Here is a 16,332-nt window from a genome sequence, read left to right on the forward strand (position 1 = left end):
CGACGTTGTAGAATTCCTTTCCTTTATCGGTCTGCAAATTTTTCGGACACCGTTTAGAATCTCGCATTATCTTGGATAACGCTTGAATAACCTCGTTCGCGCTCTTGCTTTTAAGCGGTACGGCCCACGCGTATTTGCTTAATGCATCGATAACGGTGAGTATATAGTTGTGACCTTTATTGAGTCTCGCATAAGGACGCATCTCGACCACATCCGCCTGCCACAGATCGTCGTACCCGCGCACCGTGACGCGACGACGCGGAAAGTTTCTTCTCGCTGGCGCGTGCAACTCCTCGACTAATTTTCGTTTTTCGGCGCTCATAATTCTCTCTTCTTTCTATTCATCAGTTCCGTCACTTTTTCTGATAGCTCATTTATGTTTCTCTTTAATTGCGATGTTGAATTTTCCAATTCCAGTATTTTCACCGCAACATTCGTCGCGGTGTTCTCCGCGACACGCGATTTTTTGGTCAGTTCCTGTATTATTTTACCCTGATTAAACTGTATTTTACGATCGCTCTCGTTTCTCGTTAAAGATTCGGCCGCGTTGAGCGATATCGTTTTTTTCACGGCATCGAACTGTTCGCTTAAAGAGTTGATTCGTTTATCCAAAGCATCGATCCGTTTACCTAGAGCGTTAGTACTCGCTTCTGTTCTCGAAATGGAATTTTCCACAGTGTCTATCCGTTTACTCAGAACATTATTGCGTGTTTCTATTTTAGAAACAAAACTCTCCGCGGCGTCTATTCGTTTACCCAATGCGTTATCAAGCTGGGCAAGTCTCGCGAATAGTAGAATGACGCCTTGCCTCGCCTCGTTCGCGTCTTTTCTCAATTGCGCTGTTATTACCTCGACGTAGCTTTTACTCGTTCCGTCAGCGTCCTCCTCCGGCTGAGCCAGACGTTTTATCTTGCGCTCTCTTGCGTCATACTCGATGGAAGAGCTCAGACACAACGCGTTATCGCGCACGTAATTTCGCAGAGACTCGATAGCCGGACGTAGTCTTTCCGGTTCTCGCGTCGTAGCCGCGGTTTTTTAGAGGTGTGCCGAATTTGCTCACGGACATCGCGAATCCCGCGTACGACTGCGACGGTCGTCGACGCGACAGTCCAATTTATACGATCGCTCCCGTTTCGCGAAGCTCCTCGATTATCGATAGAATCTCGTTTTCGTGAGCGTTGTTACCGGCTCGACGCGAAGCATCCAGTAATCGCAGACGATCCACTAACTCGTTCGGATCATCCCAATAAATGTAATCGATTTTATCATCCGTGACTCGCATGGTTGACAGTACGCGACCCGCGCCAGTTTTTTTCGCACCGCTGCCGTAAATAAGCGGAGCGATAATGGATTTGTATTTGTATCCCTTATTTCCTAAGACAGATTTTCTAGCATCATGGTCGCGTCTATGAGCATTCGCATTAACAATATATTTTTGTATGTTAATTTATCTTTTTCCGTGTACATGAGACTATCGGGATTTTTCATGTAACGGGGTTACTTTTCGCGAGCGCGCGGATGAACTCGATCGGAATCAGGGCTCGTGAAAAGGTGAGACACACGAAAAGATTTAGAAGGTATCGTCTTTATTTGCTTCTTTCGGCAATGGTCTATTTACAATAGGTTGTGTGACGTTAGCGCGCGACGGATGATGCAACGCGTTAGATGTAATGCGCGTTCGTTATTCGGTGCGCGAGGTTCGATATATCGAACCGCTTAAGATACTCGTACGGCACAGCCATGTTTATTGTGACGGCGCGCGAAACGCGCAAGAAATCGGTGCGGTCGTTCGGCGCGTGTACGGCAGAGCCGTGTTTATTTTTACGGCGCGCGAGACGCGCAAGAAACAGGGCGCGGTCGGTCGGCGTGTGTACGGCAAGGCCGTGTTTGTTTTGACGGTGCGCGGAATACAATGGAATAGTATGCGACAGGTATTTCGGCGCGGTGATTATTCTCGCAAGTATCGTAAAACGTGGTTGCTCTTTGTCGCGGGATTATGCGCGTATTCCCAGTTGTAGGGGGAATGCGATCGGAGATCGAGTACCCTCGATCGGGCGGAGAACTCTCCGTCCCTGTTTCCGTACGCGGAGTCGAGGATAGCTTGGCGGAGTCGAGAAAGCTCAACGGGGCAGCGAACTCGCAAATCCACGGTCCGGCTGGCTGGAGCGGTCGGATAATAGACCGTAATCTAGGAGAGCGGCGAACACTCCGCTCTCGTCGAGTTGGTCGGATTTACGTGCGGATTTCGGAGATTGCACGGAAACCGAGAATGCTCGACGGAGGCTGCGAACACGTCAACCTCACGTTCCGTCGTTGCTGCGAATTTCGGGATCGGTTCTGGTATCGTATCTCGGAGCGTACTGCTCGAGCGGATTCAGGAATCGTTCTGGTAATGAGATGCCGAAACGCTGTCTTTTTATACCCGAGCGTCTATCGGTAATTGTGTCGTTCGCCCCCGGGTGGGAATAACGACGCGTTGTTTTTGGCGGGTAATTACGGTAAACGCGTTGCTTCCCCTGGGCGAAACGACGCGGCGTTTCGGCGGGTGACGCTCGGGATCTTCCGGCATCGTTCGGCTGTGTTCGGCTTGCCGTATAACGGCGTAACGGCGGCCGTATAACGGTCGTACGGTTGTTTTATCGCAACGGTGATAATTTAAGTATTAAAAAGGGCGCTAGGCGCCTCTGCCACTGCCCAGCTGGTGTTCGCCGGGCGGCAGACTTCCGGCTGGCTACTTGTCGGGTAACGATGGGGGGTGCATCGTTACATTTATAAAGATCAATTCGTACAAACCAGGGGTACCGATGTATTTAATTTTATCTATGAATATCCTATCGATGAATACTTCGTAAACATGATCCATCTCATTTGGCGCTTCCCCGCCGAGGAGAGCTCCCATGTATTTTCGCCACAACGATCCTAGTCGATCGCGCGATATTTCACGACCTTGAGAAATTTGCGAAGTTTGCCTAACAGGCATTTCGAATGTCGAAGGCGATTCGAGATTCTCGGTTTCGAACGCTTCCTCTTCGGTTTCATCCCGCGCGAATAAATCTCTCTCGGTAGAATACTCGCTTAATGGAGTAGAGACAGCGTCCAATCGTCGTCGCGCTCGTATTTGTTTCACCTTGGATTTTTTCAAAGCGGGAGTCAGCGCTTCCTCTTTCCATTTTTCCTCAATGCTCGTTGTCGCTGGCGAGGTGTCCATCGCGTCCCGCTTTATCATTTCACGTTTAATCTCGTCTCGCTCGATCCCATCTCGCTCGGCGTGTTCGGCGATGCGTCGCAGCGGTTCGACGATCGGTTTGAAACGGCTTCCATCGCGATCTCGTTCTCTATTTTGCCGGTCTTTAACGCTCTGTTTTTTACGAATCGACGCGCGAGTCTTAGCGATCTCTTTCGCTGTCTTTTCTCGTTCGCTGATATTAGTCGTAGCCATCGCGATTAACGAATTGATTCTTTTCGCTCGCGAAAAAGAGCGATCGATGCGTTCGACGTATTCGCGACGACTAATCGCTCTACAATACAGCGAAATCATTAAACCCTCTTTTCTATCTTTGTCGATTACTAAGAAACCATATTTATACCGCCAACAGGCGCGACATAGAGCGCGAAAATTCTCATACGGCATATCTGTGTTCACGTGATCGTTATATACGTGGCGCAAATTAGTATCATCCTGTTTAAAGAGAATCAAAAGAGTCCCGTTATCTCGAATCAAATGCTTTGGTATTTTAGCGTACGTTTGACACAGATAAAAACGAGTGGCCTTCACTTGGACACAGTACAATTGGACACGGTGCAAATGGACACGTTACAAATGGACACGAGATTGTGCACACGGTTCAATTGGACACAGTGCATTTGGACACAGTAATTTTGGATACAGTAGCTTTTGGACACAAGAAAATACGCATCGTTTACTTGGACACCGCTCAATTAGACACTGTTCATTTGGACACTGTTCGTTTGGACACAGAAAGATGCGCACCGTTCATTTGGACACCGTTCGTTTGGACACTGTTATTTGCCCACCGTTCGTTTGGACACCGTTCATTTGCCCACCATTCGTTTGGACACCGTTCATTTGCCCACTGTTCGTTTGGACACCGTTCATTTGCCCACCGTTCGTTTGGACACCGTTCATTTGCCCACCGTTCGTTTGGACACCGTTCATTTGTACACAGAAACATGCGCACTGTTTGTTTGAATATTTAACAGATGGAGAGAAATAAAAATCATTTTGGGAAAATATAATCAGTATTCTTATAACACTTTATACTGGTAAATCTATGTAAAATATGAAATCGTGAAAAGGAGATACATTTGAAGGTTATAATATCTGTCAAAATAAAATATATTCATACTTATATATCTCTGATACTGATGTCATTAATTTTACATTTCTTTTAGCACTTTGTTTAGCCTTTCGCATATTTGGATGTCATGCATGGATACAGTGGGTTCCGCCCCCCCTGCGGGGGGGCTCCACTTCCGAAAGATATAACCTAACCCAAACCTATTTCTTATTTAAAACAAAAATTTGGTGTGGATTACGTCGTATAATTTAAATCAAATTTTGGTGTCCAAACGAACGGTGGGCAAATGAACGGTGTCCAAACGAACGGTGGGCAAATGAACGGTGTCCAAACGAACAGTGGGCAAATGAACGGTGTCCAAACGAACGGTGGGCAAATGAACGGTGTCCAAACGAACGGTGGGCAAATAACGGTGTCCAAACGAACGGTGTCCAAATGAACGGTGCGCATCTTTCTGTGTCCAAACGAACGGTGTCCAAATAAACAGTGTCCAATTGAGCGGTGTCCAAGTAAACGATGCGTATTTTTTTATGTGTCCAAAAGCAACTGTATCCAAAATTACTGTGTCCAAATGCACTGTGTCCAATTGAACCGTGTGCAAAATCTCGTGTCCATTTGTAACGTGTCCATTTGCACCGTGTCCAATTATACTGTGTCCAAGTGCACCACTCCCGATAAAAACAATCGATGTTCGAGTGTCGACCCATAGCGAAATACTCTCTGATAGCATCCTGTTTCGCACACTACATCGTCGAACACGAATATCGAATTTGGAAGCGCTTCGCTGGGTGAGATAATGTCAGAGTTATTGGAAAATGTGTAATAACCTATATCTTCCATCGGTGTTAATAAATTTTCTAAATATTGATATTTAGGCTGCTTCAAAGACTTCGAATAAACGTAAACGTTCTCGAAGCGTACGCCATTTGGGCTCTCCAATAAACTTATCAGCGTATTCGTTTTACCGCAACTAGAGGGGCCACAAATGACGCAGCGAATAGCGCTCAGTAATAAACAACCGTGTCTGCGCGCTTCTTTCGACGGTCGCGTCCTATCATCGAGGTTTGTTATCTTTATCGCGATCGGTTGTCGCACGAAGTGCATCCCTCTCGCCGCGCGCGTACGCGGTACACTCGCGCGAGGCAGGGCGAGAACTTTTTATTTATATACGAATAGATGGCTATCGATCGCGCAGTAGCGAATCGCGCGCGGTGAATCGAGATGTTTATTCTACTAGTAGACGATGATGATATTCTTGATTTCACCACCGATCAGTTACGGTTTATCCCGAAGGTACTCTTGCTAAAGCACTTCGGTCGCTATGTAGAACGATTGTGGGAAAAACTGCCCGAACATATAAGAGTGGATCTGGAGCCACTTGGCAACGAACGCACATCCACGGCCCGGCGCCGTTCGTTAAAGATTGCTGCGAATGCAATTCGCGAAGCGGCGATACGGTGTAATCGGTGATATTAGCGGAGCTGGCTTATTGAACAAAGCGATAAACGCGCTCCCCTTCAAATTACACATACCCGGATATCAATTTTGTGGGCCGGGTACTCGTCTCGCGAAGCGACTTGCGCGAAGCGATCGAGGGATCAATCCTCTAGACGCGGCCTGCCGCAAGCACGACATCGCGTACTCGCGAAGCGGCGAGCTAGCCGATCAACACGTCGCCGACCGCGCGCTCGCCGAAAAAGCGCGCAAGCGCGTCACGGCAAGGGACTCGACTCTCGGCGAGAGAACCGCCGCGACAGCCGTATGGATGGCTATGAAATCAAAAACGAAATTCGGAATGGGGATGGCGAGAATCAAGAGAGAAAAAAGCAAAAGGAGAATGACCGCTACAAGGAAAAGGTCGCTTCCGATAGCGAAATGCGGCGGCTTTTTGCCCCTGTTGCCGTTATTGGGAGTTCTCGATTCTTTGGCTGGAGGAGCAGCGGGAATCGCGAAAGCTATGAACGATAACAAAGCGGCGCGACAACAGTTAGAGGAACTGCAACGTCACAATCGCACAATGGAAGGTCATGGTTTATACCTCGCACCATACAAGCGTGGAAGTGGCGTGTCCGCGACGAGAAGAAGAGGAAACGCTAAAAAAAAACTTCGCGTAAACCGACGCTAAAGATTCTCCCATCCGTCGGAGTAACGATGAACGAACAGTTAAATCGCACAGCGATACTCTCGCGCGTGCCTCACTTTAGAGGCGTGTTTATGCGCCACGCACTTCCGTCGCGGGCGCGCCGCAATGAAAGCGGCATCGTAAATTTAGATAATGCGTGCGGACCAGATACTCATTGGGTAGCATACGCGAAAAAAGGGGACGACGCGATTTATGAGGATGCTTTCGGCAATCTTCGTCCTCCGCGCGAACTCGCGCGTTATCTCGGGCGCGATGCGAATATTCGGTACAATCGTCGCTCTGAGCAGACGCGCGATCAGAATATCTGCTGGCAATTAAGTCTTCGATTTCTCAGAAAGCTTGATTGGAGGAATCGCCAACTATAATATCGGCCATCATTCATCGATCGAGCGCAGTTCGATCGCTTTCGCCGACCATGTCGCTGACTCTCACTCTTTCCAGACGAAGCAGTATTCTCGCGGCGAGTTATTTTTCGCCTCTGGATTTAAACGACGATGATTACGAGTTAGGTTTAACCAATTTCGAAACTTATAACACGATATCGAATGTAAATTCCACGAATAATAAATTTTATTTCGACAATAACGATGAGGTTATCACGCTGGGATCTTACGAATTAAGCGCTATAAACGCGTATCTAAGAGCAGCGATTCGTCACAAACTACGAGTGAGAGAGGAGAAACGAGAGCACGAAAACAAAATATCGGAAACGAACGATGACGATTATATATATAACGTTGGCGATGATCGCGACGACTATTTTGAAGACGATGAAAATGGTGATAAAGACGAAAGTTCCATAATGCTTCGCGGTAATGATAATACTATGAGAAGCGAGATTAAGTGCGCGTTTTGAGTGAATTTCACAAAATCTGATAACATCGGTTCGCTACTGGGTTTCTTATCTCGCGTGTTACAGCCGAATAAATGGTACGCGTCCGATAAACCGATAAATATTATGGCTATTAATCTCATTCGAATAGAGTGCAACATTACGACAGGAGCGTATCACAACGACAAATCCGCGCATACTATACACGAATTCGCGCCTAACGTTCCACCCGGATATAAAGTGTCGGAGATTCCGGCGCAGATCATTGATCTTCCGATCATCGTGCGAACCATTACCGATATAAACGTGCGTGTTGTGGATCAAAACGGAAAATTGATCGATTTTCGCGGCGAGGAGATCACGATTCGTATGCACGTGCGGCGAAAACGATAAAAAGGCGCGCGATGCTCATAGTGAACGGATCGAACGCGAAAAATGCGCCCATCGTCGCGTCGTCCCTAGACGCGAAAAAGAAAAGGAAGAAGGAAAGAAGATTGACCGTCGCTAACGCGGCTTTTCTGCGCTCTTTGGGTTTTGTCGTGCCAAGGACAGTTTTTTCGTAAAACGAAATGTGACATTTTAAGCATCGGTGGGGAGCCGATCTTCGACGATCACATCGTTAAGATCGAGACTCACACGTACAATCCTTACGCCAATACTACGTTTGGGAATAGCAACGAGATACGAATTCCTATACAACAGCCGGATCTGTACACGTTACCGTGCGACAGTTTTCTCTATATCGAGGGTAGACTCGAATCGAAGGAGTCATCGAGCACGCAAGGGCAAGTCGCGCCGGTAACGAGGATGGTGAATAATTGTGCAGTGTTTATGTTCGAGGAGATTCGCTACGAGTTCGACGGTGTAGAGATCGATCGAAGCAGAAATGTAGGGATAACGAGCACGATCAAGAATTACGCATCGCTAACGGTCGAGAAGGCAAAATATTAAAGAATGCCGGATGGGCCTTATCGGCGGTAACTCACCCGTCGATCCATGATTTTAACTTTTGCGTACCTCTCCACGTGCTATTAGGTTTTTGTGAGAATTACAAGCGCGTTGTGATTAACGCGCGACATGAACTTATTTTAATACGAGCACGCTTAATATGCAACGATAACAATTGTATCATATTGATTGAAACGCAAGAACTTAAAATTGTTATGTTAAAAATATAGTGGCGAATGCCTCATATAGTGTTAAATGACATTGTTGCGTCCGCGGATCAGAATCGAGATAAATCGAATCACGCAAGACACAACCGGCACTCCGTGTCGTAAATAAGAACTCTTAGTTATGAAAGAACAAGAACTTTAATGAAACAGAACGGTATATAAATATGAAACCGGAATTTTTGTATAGAAAATACACGTTTATTGTATGAAAATGATAACAAATATTTTATTCAAAGTATTGCCCATTGCTAGCTATACATTTTTCCCATCTCTCTGACAATTTGTGGATGCCACTCCAAAAAAACTGTTGCTCCTTTGAGGCAAACCAGTCATCGAGCCATTTTCGTACATTTTCGTAAGAAGTGCTGCTCAGCAAGTGCGTGTCCCATCGATGCAAATAAATAGTAATCGGATGGAGCCAAGTCTGGTGAGTAAGCCGCATGCGAAAGTGTTTCCCAACTAAACGCCTCAATCGTTTCCTTGACCGGTTTTGCTGTGTGTGATGGTGCATTATCATGAAGCAAAATCACTTTGTGTTGCCTTTTTTGATATTCTAGTCGTTTTTCACGCAAAGCTTGATTCAAATCGATCATTTGTTGTCGGTAGCGTTCAGTATTAACGGTTTCGCCAGGTTTTAGCAGCTCATAATAGATCACACCCTTCTCCGTTTCTCATGTCAAAATCGCCACTTTTGAATTTTTTAAACCACTCAAAGCACTGTGATTTACCAAGAGCATGCTCACCGTAAGCTTCGACAAGCATTCGATGCGATTCTGCAGCAGTTTTCTTCAAATGGTAACAGAAAATCAATGCTGTCCGCAAATCGTAGTTTCCAGGCACAAAATTCGACATGTTCAACGCTATTAAAAACTATGCTGTTGTATGAAACTTGTATTGTTGTGAGTTGAAAATCTTTATCAGATGTCAAAACAAGAAAATGGCGCCAATGACGCGGTTTGACGGTAACTATTGTACATTGACAGCTAGGATTATCTATGGGCAAATTCCGGTTTCATATTTATATACCTGATATATAACTATTCACAGAAATAGAGAACAGAGAATGTCGTTAATAATCTTAAACACGTCCGCGCAGATTGACACATCCATCACGAAACTCAATGGCGACCGAAAATAACACACCGCCGTTATTTTAACAGCAAACTTCCCGGCAACGTGCTTAGAAACGATCTCTCGAAGACGGGCATAATCCAGGGATGCAACATTGCCCTCCCTCTCCAAAATTGTCGTCTCGACAAACAGAAATGGAGAGAAATATTCCACCAGTGCATAACGACTCCAGAGTTCCGACGAATCTTTCTGCTCTACCTTGGACTCCTGTCCAGGTTACCGAGCGATACGCCATCTTGGACCCAATCGATTATCAATGTTCTTCCCGATTTTGCGTACTGATATCTTTCGTACAGTCCCTCTCGAACTCCGGAAATTTCTCCTCTTAACGTTATTGCCGCAAATCTTCGGACAAGAGGGGGATATCTACTGTGGACGCGACATCCTCCAAAGAGGACTCCTCAAGCCCCTGCCTCGGCATTCGCCCTAAGGCCCTAAGACCCTGGGAAAACCACAGCTCAAAAACCGCGGGTGAGGCAGTCTTCAAAAAAAATGTTCAAATCCTCTCATCTCAAAATGTTCCAAGAATTCAATCTTGAACAGCTCTCGCTGAACACAACAAATACAAAACCAAATAATACACTTATCAACAAAACAAATATCCTAATAATCACACACATAATAATTAATATTTTAATATTTCCCTCTTAAAAATCTAAACATTACTCCCTATTGGGTTCCGATAACTTTTCTAACTAAAAAATCTGTCTCTAAATTACAATGATTTTCATCAACCTTCCGACTAAGCCCCTCAACCAATCTCTCATTTAAAATAGAAATATCAAAACCTGTATCAATTTTGAACATACAAAATTTTCCGTCAATTTTTCCCCTATAACTAAACAAATTTTTCATAATCTTATTTACAGAAGAACATTTATAAGTCACTTTTGGGGCATTAACTTTGTTAGCCGAACTCGCCCCGAAAAGCTCGACTAAACCTTGTTTTCCTCGCTTCTTAAAGCGGGACATTCCGATCAAAAGTGTCCCTGTGCTCCACATTGCCAACACTCTTTATTCTGCACAAAATTTCTTCGAGCTTTATTAAAATATTTACTTTTCTCAACATTTTTACTTTCTTCCATTTTCTTTGCATTTTTATTATTTTTGTCATACATAAATTTATTTTTCCTATTTTTAAATTTAAAATTATTTCTTTCATCTTCCTTTTTGTAAAAACTATTCTCCTGTATAACTCTAACTGCCATAGCCCTCTCTATAGCCAATTTTAAAGATGTTACATTTTCCAATTGAAGTGTGCGCTTAATAAATCCATCTGATAGCGCCGCGATAAATTGCGCGCAAGCAATTTTATCCCTTACTTCCTGTGTACATTCAGGATAAGCAAATCGCGACAATCGTTCTAAATCTGCGCCCAATATCGCTAAATCCTCTGAATCTTTTTGCTTTCTATTGGAAAACTGGATGTAATATGTTTGGGCTAAATATCCTTCCCCAAAACGCAATGCTAACCTGGATTTTAACTCTTCGAACTTTAAATCTTCAATTTCAAAAATTCCGTCCAATACGGAACGCGCCTTTCCCCTTAAGCATGATGCCAAAACAACCGTTTTCACCGAATTAGACCATCTATTCGCTCGAGCTATCAGATGGAATTGAGTAAAGAATTCTCGCAAAGGGACACTTCCATCAAAGTTATCGGGTTTCAATTTATAACCACATTCATTTAAACTCAAATTTCCGTGTTCAGTATGTAAATCATTATTTCTATTATTAAAATTTCCGCGCTCAGTATGCCCCTCTCTATTATCTCTATTATAAGAATGACTTAGCTGGCTATGGTTATCGGTGTCTTCCAGCTGTCGTATCCTCTCCTCCATTCCGCGAAGCATTTCCTCACGCTGTTGCAGCTGCGCCTCATGATCAGCTGCTGTAACCGTTCCTCTTGGAGCTGCCGAATCTCCCGCAACGCAGATTGGAGTGTGATCGGCTCTAATGTCGGTCCTGACGCTGTCGCTTCTGGAGAAGTTCGACGCGGAGTCGCAGCTCGTTTCCGCGTCACAACCCCAGATGTAAGATCTTGTTGCTGTTCCGACGCCATAGGTCGTTTTGCACTCTCTCAAAATTGTTACATTGTCCAGCTAGATCCCGGACGAGCCTCCAAATGTTGCGTCCGCGGATCAGAATCGAGATAAATCGAATCACGCAAGACACAACCGGCACTTCGTGTCGTAAATAAGAACTCTTAGTTATGAAAGAACAAGAACTTTAATGAAACAGAACTATACCATAACTATTCACAGAAATAGAGAACAGAAAATGTCGTTAATAATTTTAAACACGTCCGCGCGGATTGACATCCGTCACGAAACTCAATGGCGACTGAAAATAACACACCGCCGTTGTTTTAATAGCAAACTCCCCGGCAACGTGCTTAGAAACGATCTCTCGAAGACGGGCATAATCCAGGGATGCAACAATATTAATAAATTAGGATTATTGTGCACGTTGGATAGCGGACGATACTTAAGCGTTGCTTTTCGCTCATGGGATCTTTACGAGTTTCCACTTTTACAGAGCACGACCAAACACTCGTGGGCTGTTAAAGCGGCGACGCAACTCGAGAAACCGCGATACGTTATCTTCGCGTTACAGTCCGGAAAGAAGAACGTTCTGTCCGAGGAGCCTTCTCTATTCGATGATTGCAAACTGACTAATGTCAAGTTGTATCTTAATTCCGATTTTTTTCCTTCCGACGATATGAATCTAGATTTCGATAAACACAAAGTTGCCGTGTTATACGATATGTATTCAAAGTTTCGAAAAACGTACTACGGATGCGACAATAATGAAGCGCTTTTAAATCTAAATAAATTTTTAATCCACGGTCCGCTCCTAGTCATCGACTGTTCTCGACAGAACGAGTCGATCAAGAGCGCCACTGTGGACGTTCGCGTAGAGTTCGACTGCAAGGAAAACGTCTCCTCTAATACCACAGCCTATTGTCTTATCATTCACGATCGAGTTGTAGAGTATAATCCCCTCACCAACGTTGTGCGCAGAATCGTATAGGCGCGATAATATTCGAAAAAATATAGAGAGAATAATCTAGAAGCGAACACTTCGAGTATCGCTAACGATGACGATGGACGCGCCGATCTTCGTCGATCTTCAAGATTTCGTAGTTAACGAGAGATTTGTCGCGAAAGAAGTAGCCGCCGTATTAAAAAATGATGTGGAATTGACGCATTACATTTTACGCCCTCCGATGTCTTGGGATCTGCTAACGAAATCTGAAAAATCACGAGCATGTTAGTTGATGACACGTGAATTACGGGTCGATGAAAAGACTCGTTCGAGACGCCGTGTGTCGAAATTCTAGTCCCGATTCAACAGTGCGGATCTACGTTAAAGGTCACGAAAAGAAGAAATGGCTACTCGAAATTTTAGGAAGCGTCGCCGATGATCGCGACATAACCGTCTCCGTCGAGACCATCGACGCCGATTACGAGGACATCGAACGTCTAAAGAGTCTAAACGCTTTGCGAGCCTTTCGCTGCGGATATCACGCAAAAAATTGCGCATTGGAAAACACTTGCACGATTGGTGGTTTGAGCGACGCGATCATTTGCGCGATATGTGCGATTAATTCTATATTATATAATCTATAAATTTAATTATAATTTATAAATTTAATTATAATTTATAAATTTAATTATATTTTACACTTTATATGTATCAAATTAATTATATAATCTATAAATTTAATTATATATTTTAAATCTTATTTATATATTTTAAACTTTATATAATGTATCGAGTCAATTATATAAATTTAATAAATGTATTTGTCACACTATCGCAAAATACACGCTATACGAACGAACCGTGTTTTTCCTTTATCGCGGTCGTGTATCCTTCCTCGCGACAATCGCTCGCGCATCTCCTATTTTAAAACGTTTATACTGATGTTCATCAGAAAGTGTTAGACTATTCGCGAAGCAGTATTAATAAAAGCGTATAAAAAATGCCATCGTTAATTGAATTAGTTTTAAATCGAGGACCTTATAACGCGTCGTGATGGGCGCGTGATTTGTCAATAGGACTATTGAGAGTTCTCTTAAATTTGGTAGTTTTTCAAAGAGTAAGTAATATTTTCACATATTTTACATTGTATTAATTTTCTTACTTATAACATATATTATAATCCGATTTAATTTATAGTACGAATATACGAGCCATATCCAGATTTCCGGGTTCGTAAATATCGAACACCGGCGATTTTTACGAGCGCTGCGGCGACACGAACGCGAGTTCCGCGAGGACGTCTGGGACGACAACGGCCCCGACGGCCTCCATTTAGAGTTGAGACGTCTTTTTGGGCTAGAACTTTATAAGGAGATCGTCGAGGAAATTTGGGATGAGCCTCCGAGCAAGAGATTGAAGGGTTGATCGTGAGTATCTTTTTAAGATTCGTAATATATTAAAAAATAAATATTAAAAATTAAATTATTATATCAATAAAATTTATATTTTTGTTTCAGATCGAACGTATTTTTTTACATTTATTCTATATTTATTTTATATTAAACATGTATTTTTTAAATAAATTTTTCTTTATATATTAAACGAATACTATTTTTATCGCAAGCGTGTATCCTGCCGCGATAAGAGAGTGCCGAGACTTATTACGAGAGATGCGAAAGAAGGATAGCGCGAGAGCAAGAGAATGTTAAAAAGGGAAAGAGAAGCGAAAAGAATCGACGCTTCGTTTAACATATAGCATTTATTTTACAAATACGCGTATGCGATACATGAAATAGTATAAGTATGAATAAAAATCATATTTTATTAGCGCGTAAAATTATTTCTCGAAGTACGGTTGCGATTCGGGCTCGTAACCTTCCAATCGTACACTCGCCGGCGCTTCACCCACGTTGACCGTCAACGGTTCGGCCTCGTCCTCCATCGGCTGCGATTCTGGCTCCTCGTTGATCGACCGCGATTCTGGCTCCTCATTGATCGACGACGCGACGACTCGCCTCGCTTCAGCGTCGCGCTCGCGAAATCGATCGATCGACTCAGGAACGGCGTAGTCACGCTCCCGAAACTCGTATTGCTCGGGGGCTTGCGCGACGTCGCGTCGAGGAGCGTCGCGCAACGCGCCGTGAACGCTTCGCGCCTGCGCAAGCATAGTCCTCGTCTTCGTTACTAGATCGTAAAGCGATTTTCGCGCTGTTCTTATGTAATCTTCTATCTGTTGTCTAAAATAAAAAAGTAAAAGAGTTATTAAAAAATTTATAATTTATTATAAAAAATATTATAAAAAATATAAAAAATCCCGATCGAATACTTACATTACACGCGTGATATCTATGTCTCCGTCCAACTGAAAGGTGAGTTTAAACGAATCCGGACTGTTCTCGATAACGCCTCGCGCTTCCTGGCACAAATCCGAAGCGAGATCTCCCAAAACGTAGGCTTTTATCGCGATTAAATCTCCGTTTACATTAATGTAATCGGCCGCGTTAATTATCTGCTCGATTCATTCCATATCGAACAGTTTGCGACCGATTTTAACTCTCGATACTTCACGCTTCGCCACTTTGCGTCTCACCGTTCCGCGCTTTGTCGTCTCGTCACTTCGCTATCTCGCGAGCGAGAATACTTTAACGCTTCTCGAAACGATCTCGCACTTATAAAGATCGAAGTGCGGATGTCGCGAATACCGCGGATGTCGCGATTTATCAGTGTTACCGCGTTTTCCTTCCGTGACTATTCCTCTAATCATTCGATTCGAGCGGAGACAAATAAATGATAAAAATAGATTAAATAAATCATAGAGGAAAATAATAAAAAATAATGCGATAAAAATACTCGAGCGCCCGTTAGATAACGCGCATCCCGGATACTCGGCGAACGTTTATTGTCGTCGAAAGAAGTACCCTTTTTTAATCGCTCGTCGAGTATCCTTCCTAGGCGACAAACGAATAATAAAAATAGAAATAATAAAAAGTAAAACCATAAAAGGAACTCAAACGTCCGCTAGATAACGCGCATTCCGAATGCTCAACCAATGTTCGCTCGTCGTCGAAAAGGGCACATTCCTTTAATCGAGGCAGACCACGACTCTCCCTCGAACGAATCGTCGATGCATTTTCCCCTCTCCTCCCATTCACATCGCACTCGCCGACGATAAAAATAGGCATCTCGCCGAACGCGCGAATCAATCGCGCTCGGCGTCTCTCAATAGTTTCCCGCGTCTTTCCCGCTTCGCGCGATGACTAACGCGGGGACGGCTCTTTTCGTTCTAGCAACGACGCTCGTCGCGACGGCCGCCGCGCCCGTCGACTCGGAAAAGGCCGAGGCGCTCCGCTTCCTGCGCGCGTACGGTTTTCTAAAGGATGATGGAGAATCGTTATCGTCCGATAACGCGACGTCTGTGCGTCGCGCGCTGTCGCTATTTCAGGAATATTATCAATTATCAGGAAACGGCACGTTAGACGCTATTACGCTTAGCCTTATGCGCAAATCGCGATGCGGTCTCGCGGACATTCCCGATCGCGCGTATAGCCCGATCGCGCGAAAATGGCCGAAAACACATCTCACGTAAAATTTTCAGATGGTTAGCGAGGAACTCTCGCGAACGGCTGAAGCGGCGTTTGCGTTATGGGATACGCCTACCGATCATCTACTACAAACGCTAACGCATGAGATCGGCCATGCATTGAGTCTACAACACAGCATGCGCAACGACTCAATAATGTTTCC

The 16,332-nt window shown here is 44.3% G+C and overlaps 2 protein-coding genes across 2 annotated transcripts; one reads left to right on the forward strand and one right to left on the reverse strand.

The window, feature by feature from the left end:
- Positions 1-318: 318 nt before the first annotated feature.
- Positions 319-1,742, reverse strand: LOC138941343 (tropomyosin-like). The gene is made up of 3 exons (XM_070310901.1): positions 1,714-1,742; positions 1,186-1,406; positions 319-1,013 (listed from the first exon to the last, which is right to left on the reverse strand). Exons 1-3 carry the CDS (start codon positions 1,740-1,742, stop codon positions 319-321), a joined length of 945 nt encoding a protein of 314 aa, XP_070167002.1.
- A 10,138-nt stretch (positions 1,743-11,880) lies between these two features.
- LOC138941345 (uncharacterized) lies at positions 11,881-12,633 on the forward strand. The gene has a single exon (XM_070310903.1). The coding sequence runs from the start codon at positions 11,881-11,883 to the stop codon at positions 12,631-12,633; it is 753 nt and encodes a 250-aa protein (XP_070167004.1).
- The last annotated feature ends 3,699 nt before the right edge of the window (positions 12,634-16,332 follow it).

Source organism: Polyergus mexicanus, unplaced genomic scaffold (assembly GCF_030449975.1).
Source record: "Polyergus mexicanus isolate NDT 795.1 unplaced genomic scaffold, iyPolMexi1.0 SCAF_18, whole genome shotgun sequence".
Lineage (NCBI taxonomy): Eukaryota > Metazoa > Arthropoda > Insecta > Hymenoptera > Formicidae > Polyergus > Polyergus mexicanus.

Coding starts and splice junctions, on each gene's coding strand:
- LOC138941343 (XM_070310901.1), bottom strand. CDS start 1,742: ATGGCTGTGCCGTACGAGTATCTTAAGCG. Junction 1,407..1,713: donor CCGTACGAGTATCTTAAGCG/GTTCGATATATC, acceptor GAATGCTCATAG/ACGCGACCATGATGCTAGAA. Junction 1,014..1,185: donor GGATGCTTCGCGTCGAGCCG/GTAACAACGCTC, acceptor CTACGACGCGAG/AACCGGAAAGACTACGTCCG.
- LOC138941345 (XM_070310903.1), top strand. CDS start 11,881: ATGTCGTTAATAATTTTAAACACGTCCGCGCGGATTGACATCCGTCAC.